The sequence below is a fragment of the Macaca fascicularis genome, chromosome 4 (genome assembly GCF_037993035.2).
Source record: "Macaca fascicularis isolate 582-1 chromosome 4, T2T-MFA8v1.1".
Lineage (NCBI taxonomy): Eukaryota > Metazoa > Chordata > Mammalia > Primates > Cercopithecidae > Macaca > Macaca fascicularis.
In genome coordinates this window covers 39411634-39431209 of record NC_088378.1, presented here as the reverse complement: position 1 = coordinate 39431209, position 19576 = coordinate 39411634, and the positions used below count along the sequence as shown (strand labels likewise).

The window sequence follows — 19576 nt, the reverse complement described above, 5'->3', positions numbered from 1 at the left end:
TCTATTTCTTATTCAATGTTCATTAGTGCTTTATGGTTAACATACAAATAGCACTTTATGATACCAGTTCATCATTATTGCTTTACTGGCACATTCCCGTTGAAGTATAGATATTATTTTTCTTATCTCCATTTAAAGATGGAAAGTGAAGCTCAAAGATATTAAATGAGTTTTTGTTTTTGGTATTGTATCACTATCACTGGTCAATTTTGATCTGTATTTAATGGATTTTGATAGAATTTTTAAAGCTGGGTGATATTTTAGGACGGATGGGGTATTTGGCCCCCTCAACTACTTTGGAAAATACTTTTTTTTTTAATGAGATGACATAGTAGTTTAGTTACTGAGAACTATATTAACATATGGTCTTAATTGACTTTTTCACCGAATTTGCTAACTCTTTGCTCTAAACCAAGATATACTGTTTATTATCACTGTTTAAAAGCAGAAAATAGAAAAAAAAATTTACAAACATGTAAATAATGAATCAGATAAAGGGCATGTAACCAGAGCCCAGTATTGTCTTATACAGAACATCAAAAGGAAAATTTTAAATACTTGCACAGTAGAACTTCTCTGTATGGTTTTCATTATTTAAACAAAAAAAATGTGAAAGGGGCTCTTTTAATATAGTAATGTTTGTATGCCATAAATTATCATTTTGTTAATTTACAGATTACACTTTTGAAGTGAATTAGAAATCAGACTGTCAGTTTCTCCAAAATAGATCACATTTTATTGTGCTTTTTGAAAGTAATGAAAAAGATAAAATGATTGATTCGTTAATAATGAAAAAAAGATAGATTTTTTTTCTGAAATGAATTCTGATTTACAAGATGAATTTACTTATAAACATTTCAAGCTTTTTCAGTGAACTGTTTGTTTTCCTACAAGAGCTATAGTTAATATGTTGTGTTTATTATGCATTTCGTTTCTGTGAGGCTGGTAGTGTGCATTCAGATAATCATACTAGGTTTTGTATGTTATAGAACATTGTATTTACATACAGAAATTTTCCTTGTTATTTTAATGATATGTTTAAACAGTAAGAGTAAGATGTTTTGATGCAATGGAAACTATTTCATATGGCAAGTTAGGTTACAGCTGTGTTATCTGTGTCACCATGATGTATATAAACATGAGTAGTACAGGTGTTTTCTGTGTATCTCTGAAAAGGAAGTACCTGCTATTTCACTAAAATGCTAGAGAAATGTGAATGTGAAACATTTTTACTCTTCCTTAATTGAACCAGTCAAGGAGTCATTTTTATTTCTTGCATTTCTTTGCGTAAGAAATGCATAAGACTACTCTAAGTTATTAATAATGTTAGTTCCATGGTACACTTTAGTAAGGCTGATTTATTTTCATATAGCTATGTTCTACTTGCTATTATATTTTTTCCTTGATGAAAATGATTCTCTTTTGTAAACTTTACAAACTAACCATGTACGTGATTACCACTCCTTTTGACCTATCATGTGTCCTGGTTTGTATAATAAGCAAATATTTCTCATCAAGTTTTTGCATCAGTAATCCAGGAAATTACACTGTAGTTTCTGATTTGTTTTCCTAATACAGGTCAACAAAGATCTCTCATTTACTTCACCACCAGCAGTCTCCTCACAACAGTCTAAGTTAAAGCAGTCAAACATGCTGACCGCTCAAGAGATTCTACATCAGTTTGGTTTCACTCAGACCGGTGAGCCCCTTTCTTACTTTGACAGTTCTTTTAAATGTTCAGATAGATGCTCGTTTTGTTGATGAATATCACTTATTTCTTTAGAAATAAAGCTCATAATGGTCAGTTTTCACACTCGACAAATTCTATTCTAGCATCTTTTTTGACCTTAAAAGCACCAAGGTTATTTCAAAAGTAAGTTTGAATTTGGTAACGGTAGATACACTGAACCTATGTGCTGTTAACAGATAATAATTTAAAACCAGCAAAACACGTGAGTTTTAAACCTGTATGATGTTAAGTCTGATTCAGTTTCCCAGTTAAAGAACTCATCATAGATGGATAATCCCATGTTATAATTCATTTCAAGGAAAGCCAAGGTAAAGTACATTTTGGCAGAAATAGGATGTAACCTGTAGCGATGTCACATCCCATTAAATGGCAAATTAACAAAATATGCAAAAAAGCTTGTTAGAAAACTATACTGAATCACTGAAGTGAACTATACAATTGTTTTGACTAATATTTTAAATGAGTTTCAATAAGGTTTTTAAAGGATATCAAAGGAAAAACATCTAAGTGAGAAATGTTTGTGGTATTGAAAGGTGACTTTTTCTTTTCATTAGCTGTATGTTTTTGACAGTATTTTTTCTACTGCTGAATTTTTAGAAAGGTAAGAAAGCTGAAAATAACAAAACAATTATCTTTTACAAAAATTATATGAAAAAAATTTGAGTATGAGAAGATCAACATAATTTACTTAGAAATTTGAGGACAATATGTACCACTTTGTTACCTTGAAAGTATTAGGAACTTACATATACAAGTTATTTTAATATTGCTGTGTAGGTTACATATTATAGTGAGAAAATACTTGGATTCACAACTCTTATGCTCAACCCCGGCTGTGCCTTTTATAACCCTTATTACCTGCAAACCTTAGGCTCTTCATTTGAAAACTGAGAATGATATTCACATTATGTATTGTTGAAGTTTAAATGAGATTACACATATGAAAACACTGTAAGCATAAGGTACTATATGAATATAACATATTTATATTGTAAACATGACGAATATGTGTAAGCTAACTTTGAACTACTTTGAAATCTAATTTCAAGTCACTATAATAATTAGTAACAATTATCTCAAACCTTAGAAATGTTTAATTTGTAGCGTTCCAGATATCTGCCAGAAACTAAAGTGATAGTGTTGGCCGTTGTTATTTCCAGTGGAGCTGCATCATATACTACCTCTTTAGATTGTTCTTCACCCTAAATCGATACTTGGCTTGGCTTCAGACCTTGTCATTTTTATAACTAGGAGGGAGGGAAGCTCTCTCCACCACTCTGTCCCTACCAACTCTCTGGGAACAAACTTTTCATTCCACAATTCAGGATTAAAAGCTTAGAAGGTAAATATCTGATTGAGTTAATATATTGTTTAAAATTCATTTAAGCAGTATCTTATGTCTGTCTGCCAGCAAGGTATAGATAATAAATACAAAAACTTTTTTTCATTTTTTATAAATGAAAAAATAAATTTTTATCATCATTTATATGATAAAGGCAAGCCTTTCAAACTTCATGATTATACATAGGATTGGCTCCATTTCACTTCAGTTTCCATGGCCATGTAGACCATAAAAGAGATATTTATATCCCTGCACATACTATCTCAGAAGCATGACGATTAAGCCATTTGGTTACTAATATGCCTAACCGCATTTTAAGGCATAGCTTTCTTAGAAATGTCATTGAGATATCACTGAACAGAAAAGTTACAAAAGCATAATATGTGGTCAATCTCAAAATGGCCAAATTAATCTCTTTTATTAAGAAGCCAGTGTTTATGAAAAAAAAATCCTGCCTTAGGAACCAGGTGAGCTGGTGTTCAGATCTAACTCTATTTCCAAATGTGGAGTCTTGAGCAGTTTCTTCAGGCCAGAGTTTTCTCATCCCTCCAAATAAGTGAGGGCTCTCTGGCTTTGGTGAGTTTCTGTCTTAAAAATTCTGTGATTCTATTCATTGTTCAAATCAGTTTGTAAAGTGATTAAATAATTAAGTGTTGATAGTAAAAATAATCTATTAGAATCTGAAATACATAACTACAAAAACAAATCATGTAAATAGAATGTTTAAAAATAAAAATCTCACTGAAAACCTATCTGAAATATGCAAGTCACATCTGTCGATGTTTGCCTTTAGACGGTATAAAAGAAAACTATTTACACAGAGCTAGTAAGTATGAGCCCAGTAGCGCTCATGCTAGGAGACGTAAGAGTAAGGGTTGATTTTATATATGTGTAAGTGGGTTTACATGCTGCAGTGCTAGACTCTGAAGTGGGTTTATGTTCCGTTGTAACTTTTATTGATCTCATGCAAGATGAGTTCTAGGTAATGGAGACTACTAGAAAAGTAAGCATTTCTCTCTTTGGTTTGTATTCCTCACAATTTCTAGAATACTTCATTTATTCATTCTAAAATCATTTTAAGTGACCACTTTGTTTAAGGCCCTCTATTTAGCATGTGGAGTAAATGTTACAGTCTCTGCCTTCAGGAACCTCTAGTCTGGCTAGGGAGACAAGTAAGTATGCACCAAATTAAGTCAGAATGTGACAGATTCTGAAATCACAGTGTAAACAAAGTATCACCAGAATAAAGAGGGATAGGAGAGCTAAAACATTCTCAAACTTTATATGTTCAAATAGAACTCTTGGTTTTTTTGCCCCAAAAACCCTTCCTTCCACCTCCACTTCCCCTACTACCAAGTCTTCCTAATCCCAGTACACAGCACCATTCACACAGTTGTTTAGGGATAACTAGGAGCCATTCATGATTACTCCTTTTCTCTCCACTTCCCTCTTTCCCACTTGCCCATGCTGTATTTGGAGTTCAGCCAATCTTTCTCCCCAGCTACAAAATCCCATTGCAGTAGTCCCTGTGCCTACTGCAGTAGCCCTGAATAAAGTCTTTCTTACTGTGCTTTAACAAGCATCATTGAATAATTTTTTTCTTTAACAGTACTTAGAAGAGAGCTTGGTATGGCTAGGGAGTGGTTTGAGCCTTGGTTTAACTGGAAAAGGTGAGATGAATGTGTTTAAGGTGAACTAAGTTTGCAGAGGTAGATTGGGTCAAATCATACCGCACTGAGGAATTCACATTTTATTCTCTAGATCAGGGGTCCCAACCCCCTACACACACCCCCAGGTGCACAGCAGGAGGTGAGTGGTGGAGCTGGGAGCATTACTGCATGAACTCTGCCTCCTGTCAGATCAGCGACATTATTAGCTTCTATTATGAACTGCGCATGTAGGGATCTAGGTTGTGAGCTCCTTATGAGAATCTAATGCCTGATCTGAGGTGGAATAGTTTTATCCCAAAACCATTCACCTTTCCTCATCCCCTGCCCCCAGTCCATGGAAAAATGATCTTCCATGAACCTGGTCCCTGGTGCCAAAAAGGTTGGGGACTGCTGCTCTAGGTAAAAGAATTATCTAAGGAATGAATATGAAAGGGATTCTAAAATGTTTTTTTTTCTTTGAATACAGCTGGCATCTGTATGAGGAATAGGTTACTTGTATCCAGAAAAGCTGGATACAATTCCTATGAGATGCTTATTTTAAGAACTGTTCATTAAGCTATTAGTCTAAGTTCTTAACAAATCAGATAATCCTATAAAAATTAAAACTATAGCATCTTCCCTGAGTAATTTTTATAAGAAAAAATATAATTTTAACATTTTTGTTAAATTTTAGGGCATAGCCCATCTGAATGCCTCACCATGTAGTAAGCATCTTATATTGTATATCAAAACTGTTTCCATACTTTTCTAGTGTAATAAAGATAAAAACAATATAAAACAATGACAGCAACTTGCATTTGTATGAAAATGTATAAAGTGCTTTCTTATATATATCCTTATTTGATCATCAACAAAACTCTCTGAAAAGTAGAGTAAACATGAAAATTATGGGGAGTGAAATCATTTTAGAGCTTCTGCGACCTTAAAACTTCTATTACTCAATTTCTGTACAGTGAAACTGAGAATCAGAGAGGCTGACATGTTAGAATTCTCATAGCTAGGGGCAGTCATGTCTAGCTCAGTACTTCTCATCCTCACCATACCTAACTGCCTATTCCTGGACGATGGTACATGTTTAGGGAGGTGAAGTGGGCCTCCTGCTCACAGCCCTCAGGGAGACTGTGTCTAGAGCCACTCCTTCATTTGTTGTCCTGCCACATTGCCAAGTGGGCCCTCTGGCTATGAGTATTACCTTCTTTTTTTACTAGCTTTAGAGTTCTAAGATATATTGGAAAGTAATAATATAAGCAGTATAACTATTTGGAAAAGGTGGGGTTTTTGAGACTGAGGTGTCAAGGAGGACATCCTATTTCCTGAGGATTAATGAACTTATATCTTTCTTTGACCTTTAAATATAATTCTGTTTGTCAGTTGTTAGATTTTTTTTTAAGTTTGATTTCCAGTAATTATGGTATGTAGTCTCCAGTCAAATCAACAGGTTCTGTACAGAGAAGTTTTATTCTGTGTTATTTTATCTGAATCCAGATTACACTCAACCATCTCAAGAGTCCTTGCTATAGAACAGGGGTGTCCAATCTTTTGGCTTCCTGGGGTCACATTGGAAGAAGACTTGTCTTGGGGCAGCACATAAGATACGCTAATACTAACGATGAGTTTAAAAACAACAACAACAACACAAAAAAAACTCATAATATTTTAAGAAAGTTTATGAATTTATGTTGAGCCGCATTCAGATTCATTACATGGCCCGTGGGTTGGACAAGCTTGCTATAGAACTAAGTTTTAAAATGTGGATTATTCAGTAATAAAAATCAATCACTGTTATGGGTAGGCAGGGGAGAGAAATTAGCAGGAAGTGTTACTACTGGCAATGGGGTAGTTGTATCATCTTTGCATGTGTATATTTTGAAGGACAGCATATTTCATTTTATGGACTTTGTATATATTTTCACAGCATTGCTCTAAATTAAATTTAATTCATATTAAATAGATAAATTGAGTCAAACAAAAGAAAATGAATCATTTTATTAATATGACTTTATTCATACACTCTTCATATTATCTTTATTAATTGTAAACTTATAGTGTGGTGATAGGGATGACATGATTTTTTAAAACTATCAGTAGCTTCTGCCTTCTCCAAATTTTATTTGTGTTCTCCGTTAGACCCTGTAAAACTATGTTAAACTTTATAACCAACCATTTAATCTAATATTTTGCCATGTCCTATTTTCCTTCACAGTGAAAATATTTGATTTAAACAAAATCATAAAGTTAGTCAGTGACTGGTATTGGTTAAGAGATCTGTCAGACTAACTCTTGTGCTTATACATGTTGAATAATATTTGAAGGACTGTTTTTTTTTTCTTTTTTGAGACAGTCTTGCTGTATCACCCAGACTGGAGTGCGGCGGCACAATCTGAGCTCACTGCAAGCTCCGCCTCCTGGGTTCACACCATTCTCCTGCCTCAGCCTCCCGTGTAGCTGGAACTACAGGCACCCGCCACCACGCCTGGCTAATTTTTTGTATTTTTTAGTAGAGACGGGGTTTCACCATGTTAGCCAGGATGGTCTTGATCTCCTGACCTCATGATCCGCCCGCCTCGGCCTCCCAGAGTGCTGGGATTACAGGCGTGAACCATTGCTCCGGGCCATATTTTGTGCTTTTTAACACAAAGCCTCGCTCTTGTCACCCAGGCTGGAGTGCACTGGCACGATCTCAGTTCACTGCAACCTCCACCTCCCGGATTCCAATGATTCTCCTGCCTCAGCCTCCCAAGTAGCTTGGATTACAGGCACCCACCAGCACAGCCAGCTAAGTTTTGTATTTTTAGTAGAGACAGGGTTTCACCATGTTGGCCAGGATGGTCTTGATCTCCTGACCTCGTGATCCGCCCACCTTGGCCTCCCAAAGTGCTGGGATTACAGGCATGAGCCACCGCACCTGCTCGAAGAACTGCATTTTTTCATTCATTTTGTGTGTCTTTGAAAGTATATACTTATATTCCCTTGACTAACTCTTAAAATTGAGAGTTATTTTTCCAGTTAAATTTTTTATTGTTTTTAAGATTTTAGTATATTAAAGTTTTAACTTTTTATAGAGAAATGTAAAACTTTTTAGACAACTAAAATGTGAAATGAATCCTGGATCATAATTTCACCAGAGATTCTGTGATATTCTTGTATAAGCTATTGTAGAAGGTAGATTACATCTAAGCTGGAAACATGATGATTCTTGTATTTCAAAGAAAAAACATTTTGGCAAAAATTAGTATTTAGAATGACTCTCAATAAACACAGCTGATGGTAAAAGGGGGTTTCCATTTTAAGGAAGGTAAAATGAGCTTCAAAGACTTTCTCATCTCATCAGAATTGGCAGGGCTTTCTGTTAGTATTACTTCATGAACTTTAAACTGTTAATTGAAAAAGAATGTTTGATTTAATTCTGGTTTCAAACTTCCATAATTCCAGTATTTCAAGTGGTAAGATAGGTGAAAGGCATTAATTCACTATTGTAGATTAAATAGGTAATCTACAAAATTAACTGACTTCTATAGACACATGCCCTGAAATGTGTTTTTTGGCACTAAAAATAATCAAAAATGTTTTTATTGTGCAGTTTTTAATGGCAAGAATTTGTTTTCCGGTCACTTTGCTGAATTCAATACATGTATATTATGGTGGAAAAAGCACTAGACTCAGGGTCAGCCAGCCAGAAGAAATGAGCCTGACCTGGGATCCCACCACTTCCTAACTGTTTTGTTAGGTAGTTCGCTTTCTCTCTTTGAATAAATGTCTCCATGTTTCCTACTTCATAGAATTATCAGAATCAACACAATACGTTTAATACTTTGAAACTCATAAAATATTGGGAGAATAAACACTATGAGGTTATGGGAGGCTTTTTTGATTTTTTTTTTTTTTTTTAGTTTGAAATTATGCAATTTGTTTTGTTGCCAAAAGAATGGAAGATATCTTATTTTAAGACATGACTTAATAAAATTTGTTAAGTGATGATTATAGGAAAAAGAACATGTCAAAGAGACAAATCATGGATATAACATTTTTAGAAGCATGCCAAAAAAGACATTAAGATGAAGTAAATTTCAAGAAGAAAGTTGTCAAGCATCTTAAACTTGGATAATCCACTAGAACACTTAACTTTCCAAACTTTAGCTTTCTATGTGAGTACCATCCTTAACCCATCTTTGTCATGTAATGAGATAACATTGAGATTTTCAGATGATTAAAATCAAAGTACTCTGTCATCTGTGTAATCTGGCCAAAATCAATAGGGCATGGGTTCAGTGGGGGAACAATCCTTTATTCCACAGATGTTAAAATAGAGCAAAAGTAACAACAGAACTCCATTTGCTAGCCTCTGTTTCTCTTAGAATTTGACCATCTCTAAGATCATAATCCCCAGAGACATCAGAACATCTTGAGGTACTTCATGTAATTCCATTTTGCAACCTGTAGTTTTTCCTCCCTTAAGAAAATGCTTTTCAGCCAGGTGCTGTGTCTCATGCCTGTAATCCCAGCACTTTTGGGAGGCTGAGGCAGGAGATACTTGAGCGCAGGAGTTTGAGACCAACTTAGGCAACATGATGAAGCTCTGTCTACAAAAAATACAAAATAGTTAGCCAAGTGTAGTGGCATGTGCCTGTAGTCCCAGCTGCTCAAGAGGCTGAGATGTGAGGATCACTTGAGCCCTGGAGATTGAGATAGAGCAAGAACCTGTCTCAAAAAAAAAAAAAAAAAGAGAGAAAAAGGGCCAGGAGGGGTGGCTCACACCTTATAATCTCAGCACTTTGGGAGGCCGAGGTGGGCCAATCACCTGAGGTCAGGAGTTCAAGACCCGCCTGGCCAACATGGTGAAACCCGTCTCTACTAAAATTACAAAAATTAGCCGGGTGTGGTGGTGGGCACCTGTAATCCCAGCTACTCAGGAGACTGAGGAGGATTGCTTGAACCTGGGGGGCGGAGGTTGCAGTGAGCCGAGACCACACCGTTGCACTCCAGCCTGGGCGACAAGAGCAAAACTCCATCTCAAAAAAAAGAAAAGAAAAAGAAAAAACACTTTTATATAGTACATAACATCAAAGTGGGAGAAAGGGTGCTTTTGGTTTTTTTGTTTGTTTGTTTTTTACCAAAAATGTTTTGTTACAATTGTTTATTGACAGAAGCACTGATATGTGGAGGAATGAGCTTCGGATTAGGAATTAACACCAAATTTCTAATTCAGCCTTTATCAGTCAGAAACCACTTGATGTATTCAACTTCTGAACTGCTTGCAGTAGGCCAGATGATATGTTTAGTGCTAGTTATTCAGATTAAAAATTATAGACCCTGCCTTCAAGAGTCGATAGTTTTTTCTTAGAAGTAGACAGTTATTCACTGCAGTGTGATCAGTGTTCTCCCATTGGTAAATGCTATAACATCATAACAATGGTAAAAAATTTTGTGAATATATTAAAGCCTAACTCAGACTTACGTGTCTGGGGTAAGTTAAGGAAGAATTTAAAGACACTGATTTCTGAATCGAGTTTTAAAAGAATCAGTCCCCCTTTAAAAGAGGAGGGCTGTGTCCGGGCATGGTGGCTCAAGCCTGTAATCCCAGCACTTTGAGAGGCCGAGACAGGCGGATCACGAGGTCAGGAGATCGAGACCATTCTGGTTAACACGGTGAAACCCCGTCTCTACTAAAAAATACAAAAAACTAGCCGGGCGAGGTGGCGGGCGCTTGTATCCCAGCTACTTGGGAGACTGAGGCAGGAGAATGGCAGGAACCCGGGAGGCGGAGCTTGCAGTGAGCCGAGATCGCGCCACTGCACTCCAGCCTGGGTGACAGCAAGACTCCGTCTCAAAAAAAAAAAAAAAGGGCTGTGGACTCTAGGGTTGAGGAGGGGGAACAGCTTCTGAAGTTTTTCATATGTAAAATGTAGGTTCTAATGCTTCATTTCCTGCTTTTCAAAAATGCTGTTACAGTGATCTAATGTGATGACAAGCACAATGAAGTCACTTTTTAAGTGCATAAGCAACCAAATGTAGGTTATTACTATTACCTTTAATTTCTCTAGCATTAATTCAGCAAAGGTAGCTTAATTTGAAAAAAAAACAAAGAGTTATGATAAAAATGAAGACAACAGGATGAAAACTTATATATGTCAGGGAGGTGGTCAGACTTCCTTAATCATCTGAATTCTGTTCCATCTAATCTACTGAGGACCAAGAATTACTCCTAAAGCTAATGTTGATTTCATTTCATACCCTTTCTCTAGCCTCCAATCAACACAAAAATCTTGGAGATGTGACAGTTGCCATATTTGGATTTTTCTGTTAATCACATGGATTTTTCCTTTAGCATGACTATTTTATATTCTCCTTCCACAAATCCTTCGTTTGTTAGGATTTCTTACTGTTATGATTGGATTCTCTAAAATTGATATTTGATCGGTACATTGAAGTATAAGGAGTCATTTTAATATCCTGTATCAGTATTATACTAAGTAACTATGCAATGATCTGAAGTAGATTAACTATACTTAATCTACTAAATATTAAAACTTATTCCTCACTTGAAGACCAGGTGTGGTGGCTCATGTCTGTAACCCCAGCACTTTGGGAGGCCGAGGCGGGTGGATCACTTGAGGTCAGGAGTTCAAGGCAGGCGGATCACTTGAGGTCAGTTCAAGACCAGCCTGACCAACATGGTGAAACCCCTTTCTACTAAAAATACAAAAATTAGCCGGGCACGGTGGCAGGTGTCTGTAATCCCAGCTACTCGGCGAGGCTGAGGCATAAGAATCACTTGAACCCAGGAGGCAGAGGTTGCAGTAAGCTGAGATTGTGCCACTGCACTCCAGCCTGGGCGACAGAGTGAGACTCCATCTCAAAAACAAACAAACAAACAAAACTTACTCATCACTTGTGATGAAAGCCCCTGTATCTTTAATGATAACTGCCACTTGAACCTGTGTTTCTAAACATGTTAATAATTTAAAATATGCTTTCACACTTGTCATTTCTTAATTTAAGAATCATTTTTATTAACTCTAGTGAATATTAATGTTCTTAATGAATGGTTCTTCATGTACAGGGATATGCAGTTAGTGTCCCTGTTGGGATATTAAATTTCTCCTAATGCTGTCTGAGGGGAGAATGTGAATGCAAACTTTGCTTATTTAAATTAACAGAGTCAAATGAGCTTGAATCTGCTCGCTGTTTCCTAGCCATTTATCTTGTAAGAAGCTATTTTGTATGATATTTATATGACACATATGGTTCCAGTCTCATAATTTCAACTTTTTTCCCTATCTGTTAAAAATAGAAAACTTAGTGTAAGCTTTTCTTCGTCAGTCACATTTATTTGCAAATTGATGTATTTCATTTAAAAACCTTCTAAATTCAGTTATCAAAGAATATTGTAGCATTTTCCTCATAGATAAATTTTAAAAGTGAAATAATTATATCAACAATGAAAAATAAAAAGCAAGCAATGGAAGACCATGAACTACAGGAAATTAAGATGAGATCTTATTGAGTTAATGAATATGAAAACTACATAATTTAATACTACCATAGCCAAAGTATGAGCTAGATCATTTAATTTTTATTTTATAGAATTCTGATGTTTACTTTTTCCAAAGCTTTCCCGTCGATATATGATAACTTCTTAATTTAAAGACTTAGAGAAGTTATTTGCATATAGCATCTTTTTAAAAAAGATCAAATGTAAAACTTTTGAGAGTTTAGGCACAATTGGACAGAGCTGTTGTATGGCTCTGAAATATACAATCTAATTTCAGGGAAGATACTCAGCCTCAAACTTATGTGGTAAAATATGTAAGCTATTTACATGTGTAACAGAAATATAATCATTGCCAGGAGTTCCCTGAAAGAAGTGTCTATATGCGTCTATATTTCAGTCTTCTGTCTCATTTCATGTCCTATATATTTTGTTTTGTTTTGTTTTTTCTTGTATTGATGTTTTCTGGCTGCCATTATACCTTCCTAAATCAATCGATGTTTCCTCTGTGTTCAGTTGTTTTTTTTTTTTAATCTGTTTATGTATCCTATGTTTTTCTTTCATGCCAATGGTTTTTCCTTATATATCTGATGATCCTTAGTGTCTCTTTAAAAATAAAGAACTGGGTACAAATATGATTTCTTCTTCTGTTCTGAGAATGGCTCTACAATCTCACTGTTTTCTTCACCTAAGCAGAAAGTATATTGAAAACTTCATATACATGGCTAGCACAAATTAACTGGCAGCTTATGTTTAGGGTAAACAAGTAAAGTGAATGGGCCCACATGATACTGTCATGCAAGTTGCCAAAATGAGTATAACTGGGACAGCATATCCACACTAAGAAGGCTACATGCTTCCCAGATGGTTCATGCTATTATTTTTAGAGACAATTCCACTGTGGTTTGTTTTGTTTTTGTTTTTGTTTTGTGGCGGACTGTTAATGCTGGGCATCCTTCATTTTCTGGGGATTTCACAGCCTGTTTAGCTTAGGTATTGTACAAATGAATCTTCTGTTACTTCTCCTGGTTTTCATTCAGGTTTTCCCCCTTCCAAATATGCTGATTCCAAATTCACAGATTTCATCGTCAGATGGCTTCTGTATCTACTACAACTCTCCAACAGTGTATTCAGACAGATGTTTCTAATCGTTTTCCGTCTTCTGTAAATTTGTTGAAATCTCTAATCTCTTCTTCTCAAGCTCAAAAGGGACCTTTTCATTGCTAATTCTAGTGGTCAATTCTTTGTTCTTATCTTCACCTATCAGCAGCATTTGACACATTTGATCACTTCTAAATACATGATTTCTGGGATACCACATTCTCTTGGTTTTCCTCTTATCTCTTTAGGCACTCTTCATTGTCCTTTGCTAATTCTTCCTCTTTTCTTCCATGTCTTATAAGATTGTTTCACTGCAATTTGACCCTGTTTTATTCCCTGTATTTGCCCACTCCCTTAGTGATCTCATGACTTTAAATAAAACTCATATGTCAGTGATTTTCAAATGTTTTATCTTCAACCCATACCTCTTTTCTGAACTGTAGATGTACACAGCCCATTATGGTAGCTAGAGGCTAGTATAACATAGGAACTAAATTTTTAATTTTATTTCATTTTAATTAATTTACTTTTTAGGGGGTGGGGGGGATGGAGTCTTGCTCTGTCACCCAGACAGGAGTGCAGTGGTGTGATCGCAAATCGCTGCAACCTCCGTCCCGTCCCCCAGGTTCAAGTGATTCTTCTGCCTCAGCCTCCCAAGTAGCTGGGACTACAGGTGCCCACCACCACGCCTGGCTAATTTTCTTATTTTTACTAGAGATGGGGTTTCACCATGGTGCACAGGCTGGTGTTGAACTCCTGACCTCGGGTGATCCGCCCACCTCAGCCTCCCAAAGTGCTGGGATTATAGGCGTGAGCTACCATGCCTGGCCAATTTACATTTTAAAAACCACATCTGGCCAGTAGGTACCATATGGGCCAGTGCAGGTTTATAAAATCCACTTCATTATCTGACTCCCAACAAATCAGGTGTTACAATATAAAGAATAGATTACCAGTTAAAAAACCAAATACAAGTAACACATTTAATAATAAAACTTGCCTAAATGTTGAAGATTTTGTGGTGGTATTTCATCATCATGATTTTGAAGATGTTATTAATAAGCAATTTTGGTTAACTTGAATAGGGACTCTAGAAGTGTCTAATTTTTCCTATTTAAATAAATATGTGAGATTCTGGTAGCACTTAGCCAGAGGTCAGAGGCATTTGTATTTAGATCCAGATTCTGTTGCTTAATGCTGTGACTTGAGCAAGTTATTATTTCATCTCAGTGACGTGTAGTTTGAAAATAGAGGACAGGAAAATGTTTACTACAAGTGAAAGTTTTTAAATACCAAAATTTGTTTGTCTTAGTGCAACAGGAATAATACATTGTATCTTTATAACTATATTCAGAACTACTTTAATCATTGAACCTTTTAATTTTAAATTTATCTAACTTCCCACTAAATTTTAGAATGGGAAAGCACTGTGTTCTTAGAACTAAACCTAGTAAATGTCTTATGTTAAAATCTGTATTCCTGTGGTACATATGTATTATTTCTAAATATAACTTTTAGGCATATTGTTGAAAACATTTCAATAAGTGGTTTTTATTATATAAAGTAGAAGACTTTAAAGGTTTCAACTACTTTATTGGAACATAATTTATACCATGGTGAAAGTAGTAAATGTTTTGCAACTCACTGCTTTGCCTCTAGGGTAAAGGGAGCTCAGTAATCAGTTTACTCAAAGGTGAGAATTGAAGGAAGAATTACAACAATGCTATATGGCTGCAACAGGTGAGAGGGTTGGTTATAAAATAGCTCAATTATTATGACCAGGTGTAACTTTTTTTTTTATAGTTTGAGAATATGACTACATTAATATAGTTTACTATCAACCATAAAATGCATTTTATAATTTTGTAATCTCAAATTGAAATGGACAGTTCAATTTTTAAGATAATTGGTCATACAAAATGTTGTAAAATATATTTCCAAATATGTAGATTTTAAAATATGTTTTTCTATAACTTTTTTTTTTTCTGATAATACACTTAATACATGCCTTTGAAGAAAATGAGTATCCTGTTCTGGCTGAGCAAGATGGCTCACACCAGTAATCCCAACACTTTGGGACGCCGAGGCAGGTGATCACTTGAGCCTAGGAATTCATGACCAACCTGGGCCACATAGTGGGACCCTGTCTCTTTAAAAAAAAAAAAAAATTTTTTTTTACTTATCCGGGAGTGGTGGCACATGCCTGTGGTCCCAGCCACTCAGAAGGTTGAGGCAGAGGGGGATCGATTGAACCCAGGAGATTGAGGCTACAGTGAACCATGATCCTGCCACTCCATTCTAGCCTGGGTGACAGAGCAAGACCCTACGTCCAAAAAAAAAAAAAAAAGGAAGGAGGGAAGGAGGAAATGGATGGAGGGAGGGAGGAAGGAAGGAAGGAAGGAAGGAATCATAATTTTAAGCCATCTTTAGTTCTTCACTATTATGGTGTATATTTATATATACAAAATGTTGGACACATTTCTGATAATGAGAAGTATTTTAATTCACGGTTAAAATAAAAGGTCTTTTTCTCCAATTTATTAATATATACTCAGTGTCCCATATTTCACATCAGTGTTCATTTCAGCCATTATATTCTGTGATTCTGTGGTAAATGATCCAATTTTTAAAAAATAATTTTTTTTTTTTTTTTTAAACTAACTTTGCTTAGGATGGGCACTGCCTGGAACCATGCAAGCAGCTCTTCGTGTTTCCTCCTCTGGGGGAGAAATGAAATAGCATTTGTATCACAAAAAAAAAAAAAAAAAAAAAAAATTATTTTCTTTGTAAATCCCTATGTCTCAAAGTAACTTTTTAAAAACTAAAATCTGTGACGAGAAATTTTTAGTTTTCAAACATTTTAGTTTGTGTCTACTGAAAGCTCTGGAAATTCAGAAGAAGGAGGCTATCTAATTAAGCTCTCATTTACTCTTAGGTCATAATCTTACTTACTCTAGTCATTTACTCTTAGTCAGGCCATAATCTGCTAAAACTATGCTCAGAATAGCCCTAAGGTTTCCCTTACAGAAGTGAAGTGCATACTTTTGCATTTTGTGGTTTAGTCAGTTTGGTCTGGATAGTGAACAGTCTGTGATATCATAGAATTTACTGGTAATGTTTTCTGGAAATGAATATCGTCACTTATTGAAGACATTAACTAACAATGGAAATTAGGTTTAGGAACCATACCATCTGGTAACGATAGAGACTTAGAGATAATGTTGATTTGTATTTTCTAGAATTTTAAATGCACATTTTAAAGAAGCCTTTTCCTTGAATGAAAAGTGAATGAAAATGTAAAGAATCACTGTGTTGTTCTTAGTCAGCAACTTGCCTACCAGTGTGAGAGCAAAGCTATTGAGAAATATGGAAAGTGACAAATGACTATATGCGTGACTGGTCATTTTTTTTTTAAATAACGTAAGAGATTTTTGTGTTATAAATGGTTAATAAGTAAAAAGTGGAACATTGTTCTTACTTCAGACAATTTACTTTTTTCAGAACATTGTTCTTACTTCAGACAATTTACTTTTTTCCTCAACTTTCTCTAAGAAAGCATTCAACTGTAATTCATAAGGAATAAAAGTTAAGAACGATTTCTGACTGGTTTCCATCCTTTTTTTGAGAAGAACCAGAAATACTACATTTTAATAGAAGTACTCTAATGAAAACTGTTATTCAATTTAAAAAATAAAAACGTTTTTAATATTTTCAAAAATTAATTGAAGCAGTTCATCAAGCATTGTTTATGGAGAGCCTACGGTATGATAGAGACCCTGCCAGGCACTGTGAGAAATGGAAGATGAAAGCCCTCAAAGGCTTTCCAGTCTATCTGGGGAGTCCAGCAGGCAAAGAAATAGTTATAATATGATGGTGGTAAATTCAACAGGACATTCATATAAAACACTGTGGCAGTGCAGACAGGGGAGTAAATCCGATTACATGTATCATCCTTATAAAGTGGACGTAGTTTTATGGCACTGTTTAGAAGTTTATCTTGCCCATGAAATATACAACAATATCATCTATTTAGTTCTCTAAATGATAGCTTAGAACTCGGAATCTGGATTTTGTTGCTGGCCTTTTGTAAGGCTCATGTGTCACAAGTCATATAATGACCTTAATTAATTAATATGCTTTTTTCAAATCTGTCTCCCAAGGATCTTGCAATATTCTGAGAATAAGTGAGTTTATACTTGTAAAGGACTCCAGTTTATTTCATATTAATGTCTATGTGGTTGTGTTTGTATATCATATCAATGTCTATGTGGGTGTGTTTGTATGTGTATGTGTTATTGTATATACTTGCCACTTTTTTAAAAAGAATCAAGTCTTTTATATCTCATTGCTGTTAAATTTGTCTGAGAAATATAGAGCATGAACAGGTGTTTTGTTTTGGCCAACTCAGAATCAGTGAAGCTTGTTTTTTTGTGGGAGTCCTCTTTTCCTTTTTTTCCCTCCTTTGTTAGTGACATTATGAGGCATAATGTTATCTCAGTCTTTTTAGTCTGATTTTGAAGTGAAGATTTAATGAAGAGATGAAAGTAAAACACTTTAAAAGCAAATGTAAAAGGCAGTTATAAATGCACCTATAACAGGCAAATTAATGTACTTAATGTTCACTGAACTACTATAGGGAAAAAATTAATAACATAATAAGCATATTTTTTTAAATGACTTCTCTTTGCTTTGGATATGGAAAACTTTTTCTAAATCATCATGCTTATGTTCAAAGTTTAAATTTAAAAGTTTTCCCTAGAATTTAAAATGTCTGTTTTATGGAAAGACCTGGAAAAATGGGTTCATGCCATCTCACATTCTCAATACCACACCAATATAATACACCAAAAAAATGTTTTCCATCATTAAATCCCTTCTTGTTTTAACTTTATACTTTTGGGGGGGTTTTATTTTACTTAAAAAGATGTTTGATTTTTACACATGCAGGTACTGGGAGTGCAAGATCATTTATACAGTCAGTAAGTACCCAGTGCATACTTACAGTGTCCCAGGCACTTTTATACGTGCTCTGAAGGTATCAGTGAACAAAACTGGTAAAACTTCTCATCTTTATGTAGCTTACCTTCTAGTGGAGAATGACATGAAGCAAATGTAGTCTGATTATTCCTCAGTATCTGGGGAATTGGTTTCAGGACCCCTTGTAGATAGCAAGGTCCTTGGGTGCTCAAGTCCCTAATATAAAATGGACAGTATTTGGATATGACCTATGTACATCCTCCTATATACTTTAAATCATCTCTAGATTACTTATAATACCTAATACATTGTAAATGCTATGTAAATAGTTGTTGTCCTGTATTGCGTAGGGAATAATGACAAGAAAAAGACTGTGTATTCAGTACAGATGCATTTCTTTTCTGAATAGTTTCAATCCATGGCTGGTTGAATGCATGGATGCAGAACCCATAGATACAGAGGGCTGCTAAATAAAAACAGTATAATGACAAAGCAGGGAAGGGAGTTGTACCTGAGGAGTAGGGTTAGGTTGCTGTTTAAATGTTTAAATGGGGTGGTCGAGGAAAGCTTCACAAGGTAACTGAGAATTAAGCAAAATTTAGATGAAGAAGAGAGAAAGAGAGGGAGGAAGGGAAGAAGGGAGGAAGGGAAGGAGGGAGGAAGGAGGGAGAGAAGGAAGGGAGAAGGGAGAAAGAGGGGAAGGGGGAGGGAGGGACGGAGAGGGGGAAGCGGGGGAGGAGGGAGGGAAGGAAGGGAGGGAGCTTGGAAAAAAGGAAGCTAGGAAAAAAAGGAAGCAAGGAAAGAAGCTAGGAAACTGAGTTGTTTGGGAGAATAGCATCCCCATCCAAGATCCTGGAACAGGATTGTACTTGATATGCAGTTTGAACAGCAAAGAGGTCAGTATAGCTGGATTGGAGGGAACAAGGAGGAAAGTAGAAGACAGTAAATCCAGAGAGGTAGCAGCGGGCCCAGATTGTACAGAACCTTGTAGAAATGAAGCGCAGAACTCAGCCCCATCCCTAGCACTGCTAGTATTCACTGGAGACCTATTTTTAAAAAGGTAGGTAGATGGGATTGCATAGTTTGATATTTGCTGTAAAAGGAATGAACGAAGTGTACTAGAGAGGGCAGATGATGTAGTAACAAATTCTGTGTTAGAGAAGATAATAAGACCTCATAGAGAAGACAGTATGTGAACTAATTGTAAGACGAGAAGAATCATAAAATGTGTTAGGGCATTCCAGCTA

The 19576-nt window shown here is 35.6% G+C and overlaps 1 protein-coding gene across 35 annotated transcripts in view; it reads left to right on the top strand.

Annotated features, from left to right (window-relative positions):
• AHI1 (Abelson helper integration site 1) overlaps positions 1 to 19576 on the top strand; it is a 223579-nt gene that overhangs the window by 108796 nt on the left and 95207 nt on the right. For all 35 annotated transcript variants that reach the window (XR_010586256.2, XR_010586255.2, XR_012433460.1 and 32 more), the window contains one exon: positions 1579 to 1699. Coding sequence is in view for 24 of the 35 variants with exons in the window: in XM_074037078.1 (XP_073893179.1) it covers positions 1579 to 1699 (121 nt within the window). In the remaining 11 variants the exon portion in view is untranslated. The remainder of the gene's footprint in view (positions 1 to 1578; positions 1700 to 19576) is intronic.